The sequence below is a fragment of the Salarias fasciatus genome (assembly GCF_902148845.1).
Source record: "Salarias fasciatus chromosome 23 unlocalized genomic scaffold, fSalaFa1.1 super_scaffold_20, whole genome shotgun sequence".
In the NCBI taxonomy this organism is placed as follows: domain Eukaryota; kingdom Metazoa; phylum Chordata; class Actinopteri; order Blenniiformes; family Blenniidae; genus Salarias; species Salarias fasciatus.
The window spans coordinates 9,826,696-9,851,283 of record NW_021941230.1 but is presented as its reverse complement, the minus strand read 5'-3'; the positions used below and the strand labels follow the sequence as shown (position 1 = coordinate 9,851,283).

The window sequence follows — 24,588 nt, the reverse complement described above, 5'->3', positions numbered from 1 at the left end:
AGCATGTCCCATCCACTAACATGGAGTAGTTAGCATCTCCCATCCACTAACATGGAGTAGTTAGCATCTCCCATCCACTAACATGGAGTAGTTAGCATGTCCCATCCACTAACATGTAGCTGTTAGCATCTACCACCCACTAACATGGAGCTGTTAGCATCTCCCATCCACTAACATGGAGTAGTTAGCATCTCCCATCCACTAACATGGAGAAGTTAGCATCTCCCATCAATTAACATTGAGTTGTTAGCATCTCCCATCCACTAACATGGAGTAGTTAGCATCTCCCATCCACTAACATGGAGTAGTTAGCATCTCCCATCCACTAACATGGAGTAGTTAGCATCTCCCATCCACTAACATGGAGTAGTTAGCATCTCCCATCCACTAACATGGAATAGTTAGCGTCTCCCATCCACTAACATTGAGTTGTTAGCATGTTCCATCCATTAACATGGAGCTGGTGGCATCTCTCATCCACTAACATGGAGTTGTTAGCTTCTCCCATCCACTAACATGGAGTAGTTAGCATCTCCTATCCACTAACATGGAATTGTTAGCATCTTCCATCCGCTAACATGGAGTAGTTAGCATCTCCCATCCACTAACATTGAGTAGTTAGCATCTCCCATCCACTAACATGGAATTGTTAGCATCTTCCATCCGCTAACATGGAGTAGTTAGCATCTCCCATCCACTAACAATGAGTTGTTAGCATCTCCCATCCACTAACATGGAGTAGTTAGCATGTCCCATCCACTAACATGGAGTAGTTAGCATCTCCCATCCACTTACATGGAGTTGTTAGCATCTCCCATCCACTAACATGGAGTAGTTAGCATGTCCCATCCACTAACATGGAGTAGTTAGCATGTCCCATCCACTAACATTGAGTAGTTAGCGTCTGCCATCCACTTACATGGAGTTATTAGCATGTCCCATCCACTAACATGGAGTAGTTAGCATCTCCCATCCACTTACATGGAGTTGTTAGCATCTCCCATCCACTAACATGGAGTAGTTAGCATCTCCCATCCACTAACATGGAGCTGTTAGCATCTCCCATCCACTAACATGGAGTAGTTGGCATCTCCCATCCACTAACATGGAGTAGTTAGCATCTCCCATCCACTAACATGGAGTAGTTAGCGTCTCCCATCCACTAACATTGAGTTGTCAGCATGTTCCATCCATTAACATGGAGCTGGTGGCATCAGTCATCCACTAACATGGAGTAGTTAGCTTCTCCCAGCTGCTTTTGAGAGTCACTGAATGAAGGCAATCAGTGGCAGAGTTTGATTGACAGCTGCTGTCAGCTGTGTAACTGCAATGTATGCCCATATATGGTCATTTCAGTTAGAGTGGAGAGAGGAGAAAATAAAAGTCTTTTTTGGGGAAACAACTGGTCCTTGTTCCTTTGCTGTTTGGCAAAACTGAACAAAAAATATCACGTTTGATAGGAAAATTTGTTTTCTTTCCGTTGGTTAGGCTTTCAGAGAAGTCAGACGTTTAGTTTGGACCGCAGAGGCCTCAGCTTGTGAGAAGCGCAAGATTTTTCCCCGTCCGGCTCCATTATAACTGAGAACAAAAAAAATGCAGAGCGCACACCTTTTCTTACCTGTGAAAACATACATATAACATGATATTTTCCCCACTTATGTTACATCATCTTGTTCGGGAGAAACTGCTGGAACTTTCCGTGTGCTCGGTTTGTTGATAGGAGTCACGGTTTAGCCGCAGTTGCCACTTGTTCGAGGTGCTGAAAAAAGGCGACTTTTTTCCTTTTTTCCCCATTATAACGGATGAGGGCCGGACCAAGGCAGGATTTCAGACTTCCAAATTTGAACGCTAATAAAATCCACACCGTTAGACTTTTGACAAAGTTGTTCACAACTTTTGTAGAGAAATTTGTCCTCTTTCACGTCGCGTGACTCTTATGTGTGTACGACAAACGGTCTCGGAGGAGATAATTTTTTCGTGAGGAGTGATTTTGATCAAAATTTTACTTTGAAAGGGAAATAGCGGACTTCCTGTTGGATTTAGGTCAGGGGTGTGAGCGCGTGAAATGTAGATCTTGATGAGACGAACGCATGAGTGTTGGTTTGATCTCTCTACGACATTCCTGCGGGCCGTAGCGACTGTTTTAGACGTTTTTTGGGATCTAGGTGGCGCTAGAGAGCAGATGGGGTCAATTTTTCAATTTTATAAAATTTTTCGCCGGTCATGATGTGCGTGCCAAATTTGGTGAGTTTTCGTGCATGTTTAGGGGGTCAAATTCGCGTTTATTTGGGCGTTAGTATAATAATAATATAGAAGAACGAGAATAAGAACGACAAACGAACGAATAACAATAGAGACCTTGCCCTACGGGCAAGGTGGCCTGCGGCCACCTTGCCCTCCGGGGCTCGGTCCCTAATTAAAGCCGCAAGCGGCATTGGTCGGGACCGAGCCTCCGCGCCTGCCAGCGACTGAGACGTCCACCCACTAACATTAAGCTGTTAGAATCTGTCTTCCATTAACACAGAGTTGTTAGCATGTCCCATCCACTAACATGCAGTTGTTAGCTTCTGTCATCCACTAACATGGAGTTCTGAGCATCTGTCATCCACTAACATGGAGCTGTTATCATCTCCCATTCACTAACATGGACTAGTTAGCATCTTCCATCCACTAACATGGAGTAGTTAGCATCTCCCATCCACTAACATTGAGTAGTTAGCATCTCCCATCCACTAACATGGAGCTGTTAGCATCTCCCATCCACTAACATGGAGTAGTTAGCATCTCCCATCCACTAACATGGAGTAGCTAGCATCTCCCATCCACTAACATGGAGTAGCTAGCATCTCCCATCCACTAACATGGAGTAGTTAGCATCTCCCATCCACTAACATGGAGCTCTTAGCATGTTCCATCCACTAACATGGAGTCGTTAGCATCTCCCATCCATTAACAAGGAGTAGTTAGCTTTTGCCATCTGCTTTCCTGAGTCACTGAATGAAGTCATTGAGTGTCAGAGTTTGATTGACAGCTGCTGTCAGCTGTGTAACTGCTCTGCATGTCCATATATGGTCATTTCAGTTAGAGTGGAGAGAGGAGAAAATGAAAGTCTTTTTTGGGGAAACAACTGCTCCTTGTTCCTTTCCTGTTTGGCAAAACTGAACAAAAAATATCACGTTTGATAGGAAAATTAGTTGTCTTTCAGTTGGTGAGGCTTTCAGAGCATTCAGACTTTTAGTTTGGACCGCAGAGGCCTCAGTTTGTGAGAAGCGCGAGATTTTTCCCCATCCGGCTCCATTATAACTGAGAGCAAAAAAAATGCAGAGCGCACCCCAATTCTTACCTGTGTCAACATGCATATATCATCATATTTCCCCACTTATGTTACATCATCTTGTTCAGGAGAACCTGCTGGAACTTTACGTGTGCTCGGTTTGTTGATAGGAGTCACGGTTTAGCCGCAGTCGCCACTTGTTCGAGGTGCTTAAAAAAGGCGACTTTTTTCCTTTTTCCCCATTATAACGGATGAGGGCCGGAGCAAGGCAGGATTTCAGACTTCCAACTTTGAACGCTAATAAAATCCACACCGTCAGACTTTTGACAAAGTCGTTCACAACTTTTGTAGAGAAATTTGTCCTCTTTCACGTCGTGTGACTCTTATGTCTGCACGACAAACGGTCTCGGAGGAGATAATTTTTTCGTGAGGAGTGATTTTGATCAAAATTTTACTTTGAAAGGGAAATAGCGGACTTCCTGTTGGATTTAGGTGAGGGGTTTGAGCGCGTGAATTTTAGATCTCGATGAGACGAACACGTGAGTGTTGGTTTGATCTCTCTACGACATTCCTGCGGGCCGTAGCGACTGTTTTAGACGTTTTTCGGGATATAGGTGGCGCTAGAGAGCTGATGGTTTTCGTTTTTATATTTTATAAAATTTTTCGCCGGTCACGATGTGCGTGCCAAATTTGGTGAGTTTTCGTGCATGTTTAGGGGGTCAAATTTGAGGTCAAAGGCGCGGGGAGTATAATAATAATAATAGCTAAGAAAAAGAAACGGACGAATAACAATAGAGACCTTGCCCTACGGGCATGGTGGCCTGCGGCCACCATGCCCTCCGGGGCTCGGTCCCTAATTAAAGCCGCAAGCGGCATTGGTCGGGACCGAGCCTCCCCGCCGGCCAGCGACTGAGACGTCCACCCACTAACATGTAGCTGTTACCATCTGTCATCCACTAACATGGAATTGTTAGCATCTCCCATCCACTAACAAGTAGCTGTTAGCATCTGTCATCCACTAACATGGAGTTGTTAGCATCTCCCATCCACTAACATGTAGCTCTTAGCATCTGTCATCCACTAACATGGAGCTCTTAGCATCTCCCATCCACTAACATGGAGTAGTTAGCATCTCCCATCCACTAACATTGAGTAGTTAGCATCTCCCATCCACTAACATGGAGTTGTTATCATCTCCCATCCACTAACATTGAGTAGTTAGCATCTCCCATCCACTAACATGTAGCTGTTAGCATCTCCCATCCACTAACATGGAGTGGTTAGCATCTCCCATCCACTAACATGGAGTAGTTAGCATCTCCCATCCACTAACATGGAGTAGTTAGCATCTCCTATCCACTAACATGGAGTAGTTAGCATCTCCCATCCACTAACATGGAGTAGTTAGCATCTCCCATCCACTAACATGGAGTAGTTAGCTTTTGCCATCTGCTTTCCAGAGTCACTGAATGATGTCATTGAGTGTCAGAGTTTGATTGACAGCTGCTGTCAGCTGTGTAACTGCACTGCATGCCCATATATGGTAATGTGAGTTAGAGTGGAGAGAGGAGAAAATAAAAGTCTTTTTTGGGGAAACAACTGCTCCTTGTTCCTTTGCTGTTTGGCATAACTGAACAAAAAATATCACGTTTGATAGGAAAATTTGTTGTCTTTCAGTTGGTGAGGCTTTCAGAGCAGTCAGACTTTTCGTTTGGACCTCAGAGGCCTCAGTTTGTGAGAAGCGCGAGATTTTTCCCCATCCGGCTCCATTATGACTGACAGGGAAAAAAATGCAAGGCGCACACCAACTTATACCTGTGAAAACGTACATAAATCATGACATTTTCCCCACTTATGTTACATCATCTTGTTCGGGAGAACCTGCTGGAACTTTTCGTGTGCTCGGTTTGTTGATAGGAGTCACGGTTTAGTCGCAGTCGCCACTTGTTCGAGGTGCTGAAAAAAGGCGACTTTTTTTCTTTTTTCCCCATTATAACGGATGAGGGCCGGAGAAAGGCAGGATTTCAGACTTCCAACTTTGAACGTTAATAAAATCCACACCGTTAGACTTTTGACAAAGTTGTTCACAACTTTTGTAGAGAAATTTGTCCTCTTTCACGTCGCGTGACTCTTATGTCTGTACGACAAACGGTCTCGGAGGAGATAATTTTTTCGTGAGGAGTGATTTTGATCAAAATTTTACTTTGAAAGGGAAATAGCGGACTTCCTGTTGGATTTAGGTCAGGGGTGTCAGTGCGTGAAATGTAGATCTCGATGAGACGAACGCGTCAACGTAGGTTTGATCTCTCTGCAACATTCCTGCGGGCCGTGGCGCCTATTTTACTGTTTCTAGGTGGCGCTAGAGAGCAGATGGGGTCAATTTTTCTATTTTATAAAATTTTTCGCCGGTCATGATGTGCGTGCCAAATTTGGTGAGTTTTCGTGCATGTTTAGGGGGTCAAATTTGCGTTTACTTGGTAGGTCAGTATAATAATGAAGAAGAAGAACGAGAACGAGAACGAGAACGAGAACGAGAAACACACGAATAACAATAGAGACCTTGCCCTACGGGCAAGGTGGCCTGCGGCCACCTTGCCCTCCGGGGCTCGGTCCCTAATAATATAGAACGACGACAATAAACGAACGAATAACAATAGAGACCTTGCCCTCCGGGGCTCGGTCCCTAATGAAGAAGAAGAACGAGAACGAGAACGAGAAACACACGAATAACATAACAATAGAGACCTTGCCCTACGGGCAAGGTGGCCTGCGGCCACCTTGCCCTCCGGGGCTCGGTCCCTAAATAATAATAATAATAATAATAATAAAAATCTATGAAATTTCACTGATTAAAGTCCGACACTGTTTTTCAACGATGCTTCAACAGAATTATTTTAAAAAATGAACTCATGAAACAGGCCTGGACAAAAATGATGGAACCCCCAGAAAATAATAAAAACGATGTGACCAAAGGGACATGTCAGTCCAAGGTGTGTCCACTAATTAGCTTCACAGGTGTCTACAGTCTTGTAATGAGTCAGTGGCTCATATAGAGGGCGACAGGGAGTCACATGAAGTGGACCACACTCAACACGGACCAGAGGAAGCGAAGAGGAAAGCGTTGTCTCAGGAGATCAGAAAGAAAATGATAGACAGGTATGTTAAAGGTAAAGGCTGTAAGACCATCTCCAAGCAGTTTGATGTTCCTGTGACAATAGCTGCACATATTATTCAGAATTTCAAGATTCATGGGACTGTAGCCAGCCTTCCTGGACGTGGCCAGATCAGGACAACTGATGACAAATCAAAGAGACGGATAAGACGAATGGTAACAAGAGAGCCCAGAAAAACTTGTGAAGAGATTAAAGGTGAACTTCAAGCTCAAGGAATATCAGTGTCAGATCGCACAATTCGTCCCTGTTTGAACCAAAGTGGATTTCATGGGAGACGACCAATTATTGAAAACAAATCATAAAAAAGACAGACTGGAATTTGCCAAACTACATGTGGACATGCCACAAAGCTTCTGGGAGAATGTCCTCTGGACAAATGAGACACAACTGGAAGTTTCTGCCAAGACACATCAGCTTTCTGTTCACAGAAGGAAAAATGAAGCAAATCAAGAAAAGAACACTGTTCCTGCTGTGGAACACGGAGGAGGCTCTGTTAGGTTCTGCATCTCGCACAGGGTGTCTGGAAACTGTGCAGGGTGCAATGAAATCTCAAGACTATCAAGGGATTCTAGAGATAAATGTGCTGGCCAGTGTCAGAAAGCTTGGTCTCACTCACAGGTCATGGATCTTGCAACAGGACAATGACCCAAAACACACTGCTAAAAACACCCAAGACTGGCTAAGAGGAAAACAAGTGGCCCTCTATGAGCCCTGACCTAAATCCTATCCTACATCTTTGGAAGGAGCTGAAAAATGCCGTCTGGACCCTTTCCAACCTGAGGCAACTGGAGCAGTTTGCTCATGGGAGTGGGTGCAGAATACCTGCTGAAAGGTGCATAAGTCTCATTGACAGTTACAGGAATTGTTTGATAGCAGTCATTGCTTCAAAAGGTTGTGCAACTACATATTAAGTTGAAGGTACCATCATTTTTGTAATAATAATAATAATGCATTGGTTTTATATTGCGCTTTATAGGACACTCACAGATGCTTTACATTGCATTATTCATTCTCTCCATACTGGGTGTCAATCTGGGATTTCACTCGGCAAATCCTTTCGGGGAAGGATTGACTTGCTGTGGAACTCTTTGCGTTCATCGGACGGAAGGACACAGTGTGCCCGCCTAACCATGTTTAGTTTCAGCCCATCACTGCAAAGAAAAAACCTCTTACTGATCGTTTTTCAAAGACACAATAGAGGATTCATCCAAAACAGATTTAATCGCTGTCGGGATATCCATTGTTTTCGCTAGCCATGCTAATATTATTAGCATTCCGTCACTTCCTACTTCCATCAAAGCTTGATGTCCCGCCCTAAACGACGCGTGATTGGGCTGACCGAAAAAAATCAGAGCGTGATTGGTCCGGCCGAAAAAAGTCTGATCCCGAGCAGTACAAGCCCGAGCGGTACAAGATGGATTCTCGTGGTGTGTGAGAACAAATACCGTGAGAATTCAGCTTGCCGGCAAGGTTACAAATTTTTATCTATTGCTACTTTTGTCAGAATCTAGTTGTTTGTCTGACCACTGTGAATTTTTCTTTCATTAAACAAAGGGTACCAACAATTTTGTCCACATCTGTATATAGTAGAAAAGTCTGACTGCACGTACGTCTGCGCTTGGTCGTCTCTGAGGATGTCTTGGGACGAGCCCATGATGAGGTATGTTTTACCCTTTTGAAGACCTAAAGCAGCTCTGCAGTGCTGATGACTGAGGAACAGGCGCAGTTTACCCACAGGAGCATTATCAGTGTCTCCTGCAATTATGACAGCAAAAACAACTTTTTTTAATTCCATTTTAAAGACACTTAATGCCTTCCTGCCTCCGCACAAGAGTCAATCGTTTGAGAAACTGTACTCTTATCATTATAAGTCAGATGCTTTTAGCCTGATTAACTTGGTGGAACGAAACAGGCACGTGCGATGAGCTGCAAACAGCAACCAGTGAATAGATGTCAGGATGAACGAGTTCATGTCTCATACTAGCAGGAGCTTTATTAAGATCCTCTCTCTTAAAAATTTAAAAGAGATCTGTGGATAAAACCAGAGTTATAAAGACTGCTTGGCCTTCAACAGGCTAAAAAAAGTATTGAAAGTTAAAGACACTCACCTTTGGTGACGTTCAGTATCCTCATAGCGTAAGTGTCTGTGGACAGATCAGCGACTGTCTCCTCCAGCTGTACTTTGTATGCTGTGTAAAAAGTGAGAGGCGGATTTGTTCTGATATGTGCTTTCCCACATAGAGAGAGACTTTAATTATTGGCAAGAAATATCAATGGTTTCTTACCAAAATCAGTTTTGCTAGTCAGTGTAGCCGCAAAAATCTTAGCGATGCGCTCATCATTGCTGATTTTGCCCTTCTTCTGCATACTGCAGCTCCCTGGAAGCAAAAACACGAAGACCAAGTGTCAATGTTCTTCTTTTGAGGTCAAAAAAGACAAAGAGACGGTGTTTTACTCTTCAGGTTGTATCACCCAAAATGCTGAATGTCATTCACCTTCAGTGCAGGCGCATTCACCACCTCTGCAGAGCAACAGAGGCTGTCTGGCTTTCCTCTCTGGATGGAGGAAATTCACACCTTGTGCTTCTGCAACACGACAAAAAGCTCATGAAGGACTCTTCACACTGACGTTGCTGATACTTTGCAGAAACGGAAAGCAGCAGGTTACCTGGGACGAGCTCCACTGACATGTTGACCCTCTGACAGTCACTCTGTTTTTCTTGAGGCGGAGCATAGTACACGGACACCATCTGAAACAGATGGAAGAATAATGTAAATATTAACAACGTTCACAAAAGCTTGAAATTATATTGAGGAAACACAAAGCTGATGTCTCACTTTTACGATTGCTGCTCCTGATCCTGTGGCTCTCACCAGCACGTCCTGATTTATTCCATTACTCTGTTGAGATTTTAAGATGCACACACACACACACACACACACACACACACACACACACACACACACACACACACACACACACACACACACACACACACACAGACAGACGCAGAAAGGTTCGAAGGCATCACAGGCGTGTTTTCTGAAAGTGAACCGAGGAGCGTGCTTCCACCTTCAATGTTCTTGTGAGGTGATGGTTTTCTCCATTCACGTTGAACTTGTAAGGCTTCGGCTTTCCCAGCATCAAAATGTCCACGTTCAGGTTGTACTCTGGGTTTTCAGCATTGATCCAGTACTCTGACATAGCCTGGTACGCCATGACTGTCGTCTTGAGAGAAAAACAAGGAAGAAGAAAATGTGAGGCGAAGAAAGTCCACAATAAAAACAATCCACTGCGGACAAACAGAGGACAGAAAGTTTTGTTGTACCTGGGTTGATCCAAAGCCTTCGCTCACAAGTTGCTGCTGGTTGAACCATCTCACTACAGGCCTGGCATCTTCAAAAGCCTTCATGAACAGAAGAGTAAAATTCAGGTGCCTCAGGTTGGAAACCACTGGTGTAGACGATAAATGGATGAGTGTAACCTGCATCCCTCCTCATCATCATCACGTACCAATATTCCCGTAAGCCACTCATCATCAAACTATGAGCTCAGGCTTGCTGCCTTCCCAGCCTATAGGTTTGCTTACCCGGGTCTTGACCAGAGCCAGGAGAGCGTACGCTGTGGCCTCCAGTGTGTATCGATGTCCCTTAGCTACAGGCCAGTGAGACAAATCTGGAAGGACAACACATCATCAGTAGGGTAAAACTGACCTGTCTCACGACGGTCACTGTGCTGTACATGAAAGATGCCTCATCCAGCAGACTGATACATACTCTTCATGTATCAGTCTTTAAAAATGCTTTATCAAGGTTAGTCTGGTGAAGATACGATGATTTTAGGTCTAAAGTGGTGCTCTGATGTTTTATGTTTTTGTTTGTTTTTGCTTATTTTTCACACATCTGCAGCACTTACTGTGTTAATCCGTTCACTAAAAGGTATTCTTAAAGCATTTCCCTCTGGAATTAGAAGTATTTAAATTGTGTGTGAATATCTGCTTGGTATAATCCGCTGTGAACACACCTGAGGAAACAAATCTGTAGAGGACCTCCCGGTTGAGTTTGCCTTCATTGGCCAGCGCGTAGGAAGTCATGGCGACGGCGTAAGGATTGGTGAGGCTGTTCAGACGCCTCTCCAGGTAACTCACTGCTTTGTTTATGCTGAATGACAGACTCTAGAAAGATGGAGAAAGCAGGAAACATAACACAGGATAGACACGAGGTATTAAACACACGTGTAGGGAAACAGGCATCAGGGTTGGAGGTTTTCATAAATAGCTCTACAATTACCACAGTTTAATGCAAATAACAAATAAATGAAGCAAATATAAGAGAAGACAGTGCATGCTGGTAGCATCCTCACATTAACGGTAGCAGCACATAGCGCCCGTGACTCCTGCATTGCGATCAGCTTGAAGGCCGTCATGGAGGCGTCTGAATCTCTTCCCTGTACGTCTCCCTACGCAGACAGAATCCCACTCATATTTACCATGCTCACATCAATGTCACTTTAAAAGATGAATCTGTTGTAGCTTCGTTATTTATCTCAGAGGGAAAATCAGAATACACAATCATTTCACTCACAGTCATTTCTGCGTGGATCACAGTTCCAGCTTCTCGAAACATGCCATCGGGCTGCTGCGTGTTGAGGATTAAATACTTGATGGCATCACAGATCACTTCTTTCTGCACCGCCACCAGACTATGGGCCATGGTCAACACCTTAGCAGCATAGGCTGTCAGCCTTAAAGGGGAGAGAATTTCTTATTTATTTAATTTGGAATTACATGTGTGAAGGTTGTGAATGAAAGATGGAGATCTGGAATTCTCACCAGGAGCTGCTCGGGCGATTCGGCCACACGGTAAAAGACCCATCCCTTTTACAGTAAGTCAACTCCCGATTGTAGCCTGGGCAAAACAAAGAAACGCAGCCTTTTCAATAGCTCTGTTATCAAATGTGTGTAGTTATACTTCTATGGCAGCATAGGCATAGTCATTCGCATGCCATGTGATTTATGATGCATGTGTGCTTGACTGAGTTACCAGTCTTGATGTGTTGAAGGGCTTCAGCCCGTCTCTGAAAGCCGACAGTCTCCCACTGGTTGGTTCTGTCGAGATATATAGTTGCAATGACAGGCCGAGTCATGTGGCTCAAGTTCTCCTCTCCACTGCCTACGGGCAGGTAGATCAGTGCGCCTATGGACTTCCCGCTGATGGCATTCTCCACGAGAGCTGAAACATCTTCTCTTCCTGCACAAACACACTGGCCCTCATTCATCCATCTTGAGTAGAAACAAGAGCAGATCTGAGCGCTGATTTCACCGTACGACAGTACACACGTGAAGATTCACCAAACTTTTGTATCTGATCAATCTCAGCGTACGAATAATCAGGTGTCTTGGAGGCATCTGTAAGCTTTGATAGACAGGTAACGCTCTGATGGAGGATGTGGACACTGGACCACCATAAGACCACCTTGCATTGGCAGTGCAAGAACAAAATTGGTCCATAAGGCTGTGCTGATTGCATCTGAGGAAGAGGTTGTGGGGTTTTTCTGATTTTCCCATTGACTGGTATGCTTTCAACCTCGATAGTCACAGTGTTTCCATCATTCCTAATTTAAATATTTTGGATATACCGGTACTCCTCCACTGCATACATATTTATATATATATATATATATATATATATATGTGTGTGTGTACATATGTTATATTGATTTCTCTTACCTGTCACAGAGATGTGTGTGCTCTGAGGTGAATTTGGAATCATATCGTTTCTGGGAATGTGACTGTTGAGAATTTCTTCTTGTATTCCACCTGAACGGAAAGGTAGTGGTTAGTTAGTGAGGATGACAAGTGGTAGTTAATGATTTCAGTGGATTCAATTAACTCAACCACACCTTTAGGGTCCAGAGTGACGATCTTTGAACTCTTAACAAGTACACCGTTAGGCTAGAAAAACAACACAGACAAGCATTACAGAGCACCATGGATCTTATGATTCAAATCAAGGCCAAACTGCCCCATAATGGATAACCTCAAGCTGCTGTGTGGAATCTGACAATGAAGCTCTTACTAAAAACTGGGCTGCTGGACACAGAGCTGTGCTGTTGTGAACATCTTAGTAAAAACATGTATGTTTTTCCCCCTCTGAATATGTTCACTTGCAAATTGCACCTGTAAATTGTACCTATCGGTTTTTTTGTTGTTGTTAATAAAGCATGAACTCAACTGAATGCCGAATGTCGTGTGTATGTGTGTGTGTGTGTGTGTGTGTGTGTGTGTGTGTGTGTGTGTGTGTGTATGTGTGTGTGTGTGTGTGTGTGTGAGAGAGAAAAACACCTCCATATTCACTGTGAGCTCTGAGCTGAGATCAGACCTGACAGAGAGTCAGCAGGTGTGTGTGTTGCCATGGAGACCAGCTGCACCCAGCAGCCATGACAGTGAATCAGCAGTTTTTTATCCAGTTTGTATGGCTGAAGAAATGTCGTTTCTCAAGAACTGAAAGGTGAAATTGATTTTTTTTTTTTTTTTTTTTACTGTGAGCGTCACAAACCTGTCACGGAATATTCTTGAAATGTTCATGTCTGTAGGATTATCCATATCACAGGAAACAGTTTGTATACAAAATTCAAACTTTTGTGTTTGAGTGAAAAAAATCTTTCTCCAAAATGTATTTTAGCGGATGGGAGAAAATTCTGCACTCTCTTCCGACAAATGTATCTCAAGAGAGAACTGTTTGAGAAAAAGATCAAAGCACTGAGAGAATCACAAGGTTTTGATGATTCATTTGTTAAGATTGAGCCAGAAATGTGGCCGTGGGGACCGTGGTTTAAACTGAGAGACACTCACACTCTCACTGCCATTCTCTCACTGTCGACCCCTCTCTCCCATCCACTCCCATTATAAACTCCCAGAACGGCTGAAATTCTCACCAAACTTCAAAGCTCACGGTTTAAATTTGTTAAAAGACACTGGAATTAGGTTTTCACATCTGAATAGAGCAGTGGCTCTCAACCTTCTTGAATTTGAACCCAACTGAACATGCACCAGCCTCCACGCCCCCTGTGTTATGAGTGGGCGTGTTGCCGGTCATCTACTAAGACTGCGTGTCTGTGTAAGACTGTGTGTGTGTGTGTGTGTGTGTGTGTGTGTGTGTGTGTGTGTGTGTGTGTGTGTGTGTGTGTGTGTGTGCATGTGCGTGCGGGTGGGTGTGCGTGCATGCGTGTGTGTGTGTGTGTGTGTGTGTACGTGTTTGCTAGCGTGTGTGAGTGTGTCAGAATGTGGGTGTGTTTGGTTTAGGGATGAGTGTGTCTGTGTGTGTGTGTGTGCGTGTGAGTGCATGCGTGTGTGTCAGCGTGAGTGAGTGGGTGTAAGTGTTGGGTTGGGGTGGGGGGGAGTGAGGTGGGAGAGGACAGGGTGGGAGGGGTGGGTCAGGGGGGTGGACGGGGGGGGGGGGGGGGGGGGGGGGGGGGGGGGTGATGCCCTGGATCTCGGGGTGCGTGGCCGGAGCGCTGGGGGGGGTACTGGCCTGGGGTGGGTAGCCACCCGTGTGGGCTGGTTCTCCCGGGTGGGTCATGGCCCTCCGCCTGGTGGGGGGGTCGGCTCTTGGGCTCTTGGGCCTTGGGCTCTCGGCTCTGCCCGCCCCGGGCGTCCGGCGCCCGGGGTGGACCGGCTCCTGCCGGTCGTGGCTCCGCGGGGCCCGGGCCCCGGGACCGCTGGGGTCCCCGGCCGGGGCTTTCCTCTGCCCCATTTCTGAACTGGAGCGGGGGCGTCTGCCTGGGAGAGCGGCTTGGATCCGGGCTCTGTGATGACTGCCAGCTGTCTGGGCCCTGAGGGCCTCTCTGGCCTGCTTCTGGCCTTCTCAGGGGTCAGAGGTCATATATGCATGATCGCTATCACCATCACATTTGCATGATCACTCTGATCTTTAATCACTCTTCACGTACTCGGTTACTTTGTCTTCTTGTGGTGGTTAGACTGATGGTGATCTGTAGTAGCCCTCTCTTGATGCACGCCCCGAGTTTACTACTAGTTACTAGTCTGTTCACTACTATGATTCATCAGGGGAAAAAAAAAAAAAAAAAAAAAAAAAAAAAATTATATAAATGTATGGTTCTGTAAGTTTTTGTGTTGGGTGTCGGCTCTATTATGGTGTTGTCTAGATTGGGGTTTGGGATTGTTCTTGGTTGCGTGTGGTGCGTTGACAACACCGTTTTGCATCTGTTGTGAATTTGTACATAGGTTGTGTGCCCCCCCCCCCCCGCCCTCCCTCTCTATATCTTTCTCTCTTTTCTGTCTTTCGCTCTCTGAGCGTTTCCGTCCCGGTCCTGTCCGGCAGCCATGCCGGACGCCAGCTTTAAATAAAGGCAGCAGCAGGAGGAGATTCGTTCTCGTCCTGCTGCTAACATTAAAATCTGTTCAGATAGTAAAAGGCTACAATCATACAATATTGCACGCCCCAGCTGCTGAACAGGACAAGGGAAAAAAAAAAAACAAAAAACTGTTGTCTCACCAATGTTCTGTGACCCATACAAGCAAGACCAATATTGAATTATAATTTTGCCAGCCATTGGTTTTTGATTATTTTGGTATTTATTTCATTAAGACAACGCACGCTATTTTTTTTTTTTTTTTTTTTTTTTCAAAACATGATGAAGACACGCACGGTTTGCGTCTTGGCTGCTGCTGATTTAAATGTTAAAGAAAACTCACTGTTTTGTTCGGGTTAAAATGTACATGGCTACGTTGAAGTGAACCTTAATGCAAGTTGCTCATTGCTGGACAGCCGTGTGTCCATGTTGCCCCCCCGTCAATGTCATGACGTTATCACGACTTGTTGACTCGACCTCAATTTTATTGATGGATAAGTCGAAGTGAAAAAAACTGAAGTCGTTAATGCCCTAGTGTCGGTGTCTCTCACCACCACCCGAAGCATCTTCACGATGCCGTCACTGAGCCCGGAGTCCCTGACAGCCGCATAGACCTCAATCTTGACCTCTCCCTCCCTCATGGGGACAATGATGAACGGCACCGATGTTGTGGTTTGGGGTCCGACGTTGACCTTCTGTCGATACCGCCCACGTTTGAACGCTGCACTGCACACATGCTGCGTCTCCGTCAGATCCACTCGCACCTGGAAAGCAACACAAAGACACACAAGGGTGCCAAGTGGATTCAGGCTGCTGATATGATCTGTACATGGAAAAGGCTGAGGACACTAAAACTGTACGTACTTGGTTCATATCCTGTTACTTGTATTTGAAGATGCTTTAAATAATTGTCTTCAGTATATTGAGGCTGTTGAGAGGTGCATGTGTTTAACTTCATTTGCGTCTCTGTAATGTTAAAAATCATATGCAAAATGCAGATGCAAAAATTAGACTACATGCATGCACATAAAATCTATAAAATATAATTATAAAGTTTACATCACACACAGAAATCTATGTGCGCGTTCTCAGTATAGACACAAAGTCCTGCTCACTAAAAGGGTTTGGTGATGGTTTCATCCATCATGCAGAGCAACTGCAACAGACCAATGACATCTTAATAACACTATGAGGGTTGAAATAAATGAAATAATCTCTTTGTCAATTACAATTGTCAATTTCTTTTGTCACAAAAAAAAAAAAACTTGTAAATGTTTGAAAAGATACACAATTTCTACAACAAGGGAATGAGGAAAGGAATCTCAACAGAAAGAAATGAAGTAGTGAATGTGTTTACTGATACATATTGACAAACTCCTTCAAAAATGAGCTCAAAAAGTCCAAAAAGACAGAGGGGACTTGATTGGAACAACATGATTCGTTTTTTTTTTTTTTTTTTTTTTTTTTTTTTTTTTATTATCATTATTACACCACAAATTAAAAATAAACAACTGAGTAGGCTGCCATATTGTTGGAAACATTTTGGGCACCAGAACGAAAGACGGACTTATTGTTCGAGGATCAAAGCAGAGACCCATGAACGAAGATGATAAAAATGGTACATATATGACAAAAAGTAATGCCCAGCCCCCACCTCTTATGTTTTTGTGTCTGTTTTTTTAGTTGTTGTGCATGTAAAATGGAAAATAAAGCATAATAAATTAATAAAGTAATTACTACAAAAATAATGCCAGTTTTGTACCAGAATCAGCTAAATAATTGATTTCTCTTCAAGTCTCACTGGAAAAATTAATTGAGAATATAAATAAATTTTCTAAATAACCCTTCTGCTTTAGAAAATAACATAAAATAAAATTAGCTGACATACAGTGATAGTAACTGGAGTGTAGTTGTGGAGGACGGCCTCTATTTCCAGCGGCTCTCCTTGGACAGCAGAAAACGGCAGGCTGAGGTCAATGAAGAATTCTTTACGGACAATAACCTCCAACGGCTCTCCAACACAGATTCCTATAGGAGTGTGGAAGGGGGACAGCATGAGGGGCGTGAAGAGGAGGAGAGGCGCAGGTGAAACACGTCAGACTGCGAGTTGAGACTGTTCACCGTTAGTCGGCGACAGGCTGATGCCGGTGAACTGCCAGGTCGTGATGGAGTCTGGCAGGAGAACACTTTTCTGAACTGATGTAAGTCCGCTGTGAGACAGAAAACGGTAAGCAAATTTAAACATGAGGCTTCAGAGGTGGAATCCGAAGTTGAATCCCGGAGGACTGCCAGAAGGCAGTGCTGAAAGCACCGAATGTTCCCTTTGCATGCACAGTTCGAGTACATACACCAAATCAACATCATTTGTAACTCCTGGCTGACCCGAGAAAGGTCCTTAGTTCCGATGTCAATCTCAGGTTAGTTTCCTACAGAATCTTCCCGCGTGATCACGAGGATTCTGCGTGAGAGAACGCTCTATTTTATCCCTACTGACCGTCAGACGGCGGTGCTGAAAGCACTGAATGACTAATACCAGCGCAGTCACAAGGAATCCCAGAGACCAACCTCACTGAGAAGCCTCTGCAGAGCCAAAGGCCACAGCCAGGGGATGGGGAGTGGCAGTGTTTACAATGCTGTACAAAACAGAAAGGGGTACTTGCACACGCCTTATGGTGGAGGGTGGTTCACCACCTGATAAGAATGGCCCTGCTTGAAGAATGCAGAGCCTCTGTTTTGACAGACCGAAGGCTGGTTGGCGGTACGAATTATCCCGGTAGTGTCAATATAGCATCCAGGTAATACCAGTAAGAAGAAGGAGATGGTGAATGAATTCAGGGAGAGGACACGACCACCCCCACCGGTGAACATCCAGGGGGAGGACATTGAGACAGTGGACAATTTCAAGTGCCTGGGTGTTCACCTCAACAATAAACTGGACTAGTCCCACAACACACACGCTCTGTACAAGAAGGGCCAGAGTGGCCTCCACCTCCTCAGGAGACTTTGGTCGTTAGGAGTGTGCAGACCTCTGCTCAGAACCTTTTATGACTCTGTGGTAGCCTCTGGTGTCCACTACACCACCGTCTGCTGACGGTGAGTGTTTCTGCTGCTGTTTTTCCCAGCAAAAAGCAGAATTTAATGTTCACGAGCTGCTCTAGCAATGTCGCCATCTTGGAAAAATCGCAGAGCGCAGCTGCACTCTGTTACTATAAATAGCGTGTGACAGACAGTGTCACTCTGGGACCTCAGATTTTTCACAGATATGCACGAGGCTTACCTGTAGCACATCTGACGGCCAGAAGTCGAAACTCATTACTATTACTATTTTCTGACCTAATTCCGGTTTCTTTTAGGTACCCCCTCGAATATACTTGAACTGCGCATGCGCGAGCGGGACATTCAGTGCTTTCAGCACCGCTTTCTGGTGGTCAGTAGGGATGAAATAGAACTCTGGATGTGTGTCAAATGACTGGGGCGGACTCACCACGGTCCTCCAGCAGGACAGGGGGGCAGTTTGACATCAGTCCACAGAAAACTTTCAGGGAAACTCCTGCGAGTGACGATGTCAGCGCTGTCCATGTAACTGTCATCGTACTCTTCTCCTGAAGGGTTAAAGAAATACAATGACCTCCTGCTGAGCCGCCGTCTGTTGCTGCGAGCCAGTTTGACACGGTCCTCCTTGTGGTCAGCTCGCTGCGCTCTCTCTCTGCAGCAGTCCAGAAAGGCCTCCACACAGGCCGGGCCGTCTACGATGTACTCGCTGCGTCTCTCACAGCTGTATGAAGGAGACGTTTCCCTCATACCATCCACGCAGCAGTCCTTCTGCAGCTTGTTCGACTTGTATTTATCAACTGTAAATAAACAGTGAACGCCAGTTAATATCTCTTCACCAACACATACGAAGACAGCGAAATTACAAGTGTTTTGAAAAGAAAAGACTGAATTTGTAGTAAGTTATCTTGAGCTGTGATTCTCACCTAAAGCGGTGGGAACCTCCATCAGAGGAGACGCTCGCTTCAGTCTTGCTGCCTGAGGTTCTGCACATGTCGGTTCTGAAAAGACATAAAGAAAAGAGGATCGAAGACACGAGTGAGCCGTCAACAAAGGCTAATTCTTTAAAAAAAAACTGTATAATGGCCCTTGAGGTTATTCATGTCTTGTGTTTGTTTAGATTTTTGTCTTTATTTAGGTGTTCTTGTTAGGACATTTTGGCAGATACATATAATTCTTATGTCTTTTTCGAATGTTGATGGTGTACAAAAGATGGACAAAACTTCCGACAGGGCGTTCTGAAATCCAATTTTGAGGATTTGAGCAGGACGTCTCCATATTGAACATTTGAAATCAGATATTTAACAGATAATTTATGTGAAAATCGGACTCTGGTCAAGCCGATACGGTTGAGGAGGCCAGTGACAGAGACCGAAGCATTTTATGAAACTGGAGACCTTATCTTTGTATTTGCACTCTGAAAATTGGCATTTTTGAATGGGTTCCAATGAGACTCGGGCTGTTTTTGAAACCAACATCACCAACCCCTGCTGGAATTTCCCCAGAATTACAGCTTTTCTGCTTCTTCCGCGTTTGCTTCACTTTTCACCAGCAGAGGGTGCCACCTGTTTTAGAATGAGGGGGCACAAATCGATCAGAGAGTGGATTTTGGGGGAGATATGCATGGTCACCTCGTCTATGAGGAGTTCCTGAAGCAGTGTTGGTCACAAACAGCAGCCCCGCATCATAGAAAACTCCCATGCCGTCCTTCCCTCCGCCTGCTGTGCAGCCAGTGTCATGCTCCTCCACTTTGTCCCACACCTGAGAGGAAAACACACAAGATTTAGGCTTACAGTGAACAGAAGAAGGTCTCCATGTCCTGGAGCCTGAATATATATTTATTTACAGAATGAATGATTCACATAATTGATAGCTTGTGCAAAACATTGAAATATTATTCTCTTGTCCAGTTTATCTATCTGGCAACAAATACCATGCTTTTTTTGGTGATGCCATATTATGTTATCCAGTCGTACTCAAAGATGCAAAGGCAGCAAGACATGACATTTATGAGCAATGCGTTGAGGAAAGCATCTCATTTAAAGGACTTGTAGAGCCATATATAATGAAATATGTCAGATTCTGGTCATTTTCATTTGTCAGTAGTTACATAACCTATATCCAATAGTGGCATGGAGTTTTATTTTATTGGTATTTCTGCTTGGAGAGTTAAAGATGTTGCCTTTTTCTGCGTGAGCCGGTGCTTGTTGTTCAGGACGGAGACGCCTTTGTCCACCGCTGCCAGTCCCACCGTGGCTCCGGGGTCTCCGGTGACCTTCAGATTGAAAACCTTGCGAGGGTGATAGGATGGTGCAGGTCTCTCCAGTTCCAGTTTCAACTAAAAGTGGAGCAGACAAGTGAGAAATGAAGCTGAATTGATATTTTCTTTCTTTAACGTCATATCAACTCTGCTGTAGAAAATCTCCACATCTCACCGAGCCCATGCAGGAGTCTTTCACATCCACCCAAACAGAGTCTGACACCACTTCATCGTCTGCATGGTAGTAAGCAACGATGCGGAAGGACGGCAGCAATTCTTTGGTGATGGGGACAATAAGGACAATCAACACTTGCCTTTGTGTCTTGAAACGTCCGAATTTCACCAGTTGACCTCTGCTCAGGATCTGCAGACACAGTCCCCACAGTCAGTCCACCCCAGGGAGCATGATTAACTTCGTAGGAATAAAAGAGGACCCACCAGGTACGTGATGTCTCGATTCTCATATATCAAACTCTTTAAGTACAGATGGACTTTCAGGTTGTCTCCTATTTGTAGATCTGCTGAATCAACACCTCCAAAAAAAAAAAAGAAAAAAAAAAAGCACAACAGCAATACCATCACTCTTTAAAATCATCACATTAATAATGAACCATTTGAAGTGATTGTATGTGTTTCTTACCAATCTGGATGTATCTGGCAGAGCTGCTGGTGTATGAATGTGTTGTCATTCTGGCCTCTGCCTGCATTTTTGGTGGGAGTCGAGGATCATCGGTCCTGGCCTGGAATCAATATGCACAAAGACAAATTATGTCACTTATACAGGAATGAGGATACTCGTGAATTAGCCAGTGCGGTAGCCGGGCGTCTGGAGTGTCGATATTAATTAAACGACCGTCATATCTTTGCACTGTCTTCCTTCTCTTCATTCTTTTTTTGTTGTTCTGGGATGTGCAAGCTGAGGATCCAGGTATCAAATCACAAACCACGGCATCAGGAAGTTCCACAGCGTTCTGCCACACAGAGTCTTCATAATCAAGCGGTTTGACACAGGAGGTTAATACCTTCCTTGGGTCACCCAGGGGTCACAAGTGACGTTCGTTTACAGACTCAAACTGCACATATGCGAAGGGAACATTCTGGTGATCACCCGTGATTCATGGAATCGCAGTTACATTTGTGCCCTTTTCTGCTTCGTTTGAAAGGTTGGAAAAAAAAAAAGAAAAAAGAAAAAAAAATCCTTCTGAGACTCACGACGATGCTGAGACTTTGAAAGTTTCCTGTGTTGACGGTGAGCCTTGCAATGCCATTGCTCGCAGTGACATTTTGAAGGACAACAGGAAAAACCACCACTGGAACGTTTCCAGCTGGAGTCTCGTCATGGTTCAAAACTTCAACCTGCCATCAGTGGAGAAACAGGAAGATTTTATTAATCAATTCAGTACAAAAAAAGACGAAGCAGCTCTCTCTCAATGAGCTGAGATCCAAGACTTCAGTTCTAAAGAGAAAAATGTTTTTAATTCACCAGAAAAATTGTATCTAAAGTAAAGGATTCTTTTGAGCTATAACGGTTGTAGATCTCAGATGAGGATGTTCTAATTTTGCTCAATTATTATAAAAAAAAAACAACCAAACAAAAAAAAAAATTCCTTCCTGATCACAATTTCATCTTACATGGAGACTGTAGCATTTCCGCATCACTCTATTTCTCCACACTGAGTCCTTTCCATCTCCAACTCGAAGTATTTGTCTTTGCTTTAGTGCAACATATTATATAATGTTCTAATATCAACAAGTTTGCATTTATTGAATTCCCCTTATTTTTTCAGCTGAATTTTCTGTACACACAAGAGAAGCTCCTCACCGTGAGATCAAATGGCATTGCTGTTTTGAAGTATCTGGGAGTTTTCTTGAAGTGGATAGTGTAGGGTGAAGAGACAATCTGGATGCCTCTGACTTCTGCCTCCACCATTTCACTGCCTGCGACAGGAAGGAAGCCACAAAAGAAGCAGGAGGCGAAGAGCTGAGGGTCATTCAATCAGCTGCATCAGTAGACGTCCTGGTCTCTTACCCAGCTTGGTCACCACACTGACATGGACAAAAATGGAATCTCCGACAAGTTCATGGATGTTGGGAAAGGTCTGAGTGATGTGCTCACTGTTCAGTACAGCCCTCCCCTCGCCCCGCTGGACCTGACGCCACAACAAACAGTGAAAAAACATCCTGGGAAACATTCAGTGGCAAAAAAAAATTAGGCACGTCCACAATTTTCAGCATTTCAAATCTTTACAGCGACATAAATAATTAGAAATAAGAGTTTAACAATCCCGTTTTGGAAGTCATGCAAACATTCTGGACTGGACTTGTTGATATGATCAAAACACAGACTGTATTTGTGATTGTACGAACGCATGTGCAGGGCAGAAGACCTAATGTGTGGTTTTTTCCTGTTTCTGCCATAGAAGGTGCCATCTATTAAATTTGCTTTGTGCCCCTTTGCTCTCCTTCCCCAATCTAAACGTCTTGATTTTAGTCTGCAGCATTTTAACTAGAATGACCCTGTGCTTACTGGGAACCTCTGAAGAGAGGCTGCGAAGCCCTTCTTCTGACCGTCCTGCATAACCCCAAACACCACATAAGCCGTCCCGTCCACCGCTTCACCGGACAGATACCTGAAAGCACAAAAATGAGACAGATCAAACCTTCATAGGGAATGAAATAGAACTTAAAAAACGGTCAAATTTAGCAGCATTTTTTGTGTCATTTCTCATAGTTACACCAACAACCCAGCCTGAACTGAAACTCCTCTAAAGTTTGACTCACGTTGCACTGATTTTCACAGTCAGGTTGCTGCTGTCCACGTAGAAGAAGGGGACCTGAGGCTTGAGTTTCACCTCAAAACTGGGAGGCACTGGGAAGAAGAAACATTTTCCGTATGTTATTCCATTCAATAAAATATATGTTTCCAAAATTTTCAACAGTGAAGTTAAGAAGAGACTCACCGTCTTCTTTCACCTCAAAATCTGCTGAATAGCTTTGTTGTGGATTATTGTGAAGCCTGGCCACCACCTTCCATAGGCCAGGACTATACACACACACGCACACACACACACACACGCCCGCACACACACAGTCAATAGCAGTTACCGTAACCATCTCTCCTTGTCCACATGTCCAAGCTGCCCAGATGATGACTCTCAATCTTGAATCTCAAACTGATTCCATTGGATGGATAGCAAGAATTACAAGGCAGTCACATCCAGTGAAATGTGGTTCTAAAGAATTGCTTTTCCATTTCTTCAGAATTGATAATGTCACAGAGTCCGTATCCTTAATAATTCAATCTTGATATCCACCATTAATATTCAATAAACTGCACAGCAATCCCTCTTAACCACCCTCCCACGCCCCATTTCCTAGAAATACAGTCATATTCGCACAAGATTATAATTATCTGTGGTCCTCTAGTAATTTGTGAATTACTCACTGACGTCTGTGTTTCTTTCATTGCATTTGCATGGGACAAAAAAAAACTGTTTTACTGGATTTTACAGACATTACAGCCAGATATGATCCCAGATAGACATGTCCATTCTGGTCACAATATTCCATCCATCCATTCATTTTCTAACGCTTATCCGAGGCTGGGTTGCAGGGGCAGCAGTCTCAGCAGGGATGCCCAAACTTCCTTGTCGCCAGACACTTCCTCCAGCTCCTGTGGGAGGATCCCAAGGCATTCCCAGGGCAACCGAGAGACAGTCTTTCCAGCGTGTCCTGGGTCTTCCCCGGGGTCTCCTCCCAGTGGGACATGCCCAGAACACCTCCCTAGGGAGGCGTCCAGGAGGCATCCTAACCAGATCCCCGAGCCACCTCAGCTGGCCCCTCTCGATGCGAAGGAGTAGCGCCTCTACTCCGAGTTCCTCCCTGGTGACTGAGCTCCTCATCCTATCTCTAAGGGAGCGCCCAGCCACCCGATGGAGGAAGCTCATTTTAGCCGCTTGTATCCAGGATCTTGTCCTTTCGGTCATGACCCAAAGTTCATGACCACAGATGAGGGTGGGAATGTAGATCGAGAGCTTCGCCTTTCGGCTCAGCTCCCTCTTCACCACAACGGACCAATACAACAACCGCATCACTGCAGCTGCTGCACCGATCCGCCTGTCAATCTCACGCTCCATCCATCCCTCACTTGTGAACAAGACCCCAAGATACCTAAACTCCTCCACTTGGCCCAGAGTCTCTCCACCGACCTGGAGAGGGCAAGCCACCTTCTTCCGGTCGAGGACCATGGCCTCGGATTTGGAGGTGCTGATCCTCATCCCTGTCGCTTCACAATTGGCTGCGAACCGCCCCAGTGCATGCTATAAGTCCGGGTTCAATGAAGCCAACAGGACAACATCATCTGCAAAAACCAGAGATGAAATCCTGTAGTTCCCGAAACAGACCCCCTCCGGCCCCTGGCTGCACCTAGAAATTCTGTTCATAAAGATTGTAAACAG

At 44.6% G+C, this 24,588-nt stretch overlaps 1 protein-coding gene across 1 annotated transcript in view; it reads right to left on the bottom strand.

Moving 5' to 3' along the window:
• The window catches only part of LOC115383629 (complement C3-like), a 69,327-nt gene that overhangs the window by 34,331 nt on the left and 10,408 nt on the right, over window positions 1–24,588 (bottom strand). Inside the window, exons 6-38 of the mRNA XM_030085762.1 lie at window positions 23,092–23,174; window positions 22,913–23,000; window positions 22,659–22,761; window positions 22,161–22,281; window positions 21,954–22,069; window positions 21,344–21,487; window positions 20,772–20,871; window positions 20,570–20,664; window positions 20,307–20,495; window positions 20,054–20,209; window positions 19,503–19,632; window positions 18,798–18,872; window positions 18,474–18,671; window positions 18,305–18,422; window positions 16,942–17,030; window positions 16,709–16,848; window positions 15,372–15,584; window positions 12,349–12,400; window positions 12,176–12,265; window positions 11,490–11,696; window positions 11,279–11,354; window positions 11,031–11,190; window positions 10,810–10,905; window positions 10,471–10,621; window positions 10,037–10,122; window positions 9,776–9,853; window positions 9,520–9,675; window positions 9,285–9,347; window positions 9,115–9,196; window positions 8,943–9,032; window positions 8,733–8,825; window positions 8,556–8,636; window positions 8,058–8,202 (exon numbers count right to left, since the gene is read on the bottom strand). Of these exons, the coding sequence (XP_029941622.1) occupies window positions 8,058–8,202; window positions 8,556–8,636; window positions 8,733–8,825; window positions 8,943–9,032; window positions 9,115–9,196; window positions 9,285–9,347; window positions 9,520–9,675; window positions 9,776–9,853; window positions 10,037–10,122; window positions 10,471–10,621; window positions 10,810–10,905; window positions 11,031–11,190; window positions 11,279–11,354; window positions 11,490–11,696; window positions 12,176–12,265; window positions 12,349–12,400; window positions 15,372–15,584; window positions 16,709–16,848; window positions 16,942–17,030; window positions 18,305–18,422; window positions 18,474–18,671; window positions 18,798–18,872; window positions 19,503–19,632; window positions 20,054–20,209; window positions 20,307–20,495; window positions 20,570–20,664; window positions 20,772–20,871; window positions 21,344–21,487; window positions 21,954–22,069; window positions 22,161–22,281; window positions 22,659–22,761; window positions 22,913–23,000; window positions 23,092–23,174 (3,864 nt within the window). The remainder of the gene's footprint in view (window positions 1–8,057; window positions 8,203–8,555; window positions 8,637–8,732; window positions 8,826–8,942; window positions 9,033–9,114; window positions 9,197–9,284; window positions 9,348–9,519; window positions 9,676–9,775; window positions 9,854–10,036; window positions 10,123–10,470; window positions 10,622–10,809; window positions 10,906–11,030; window positions 11,191–11,278; window positions 11,355–11,489; window positions 11,697–12,175; window positions 12,266–12,348; window positions 12,401–15,371; window positions 15,585–16,708; window positions 16,849–16,941; window positions 17,031–18,304; window positions 18,423–18,473; window positions 18,672–18,797; window positions 18,873–19,502; window positions 19,633–20,053; window positions 20,210–20,306; window positions 20,496–20,569; window positions 20,665–20,771; window positions 20,872–21,343; window positions 21,488–21,953; window positions 22,070–22,160; window positions 22,282–22,658; window positions 22,762–22,912; window positions 23,001–23,091; window positions 23,175–24,588) is intronic.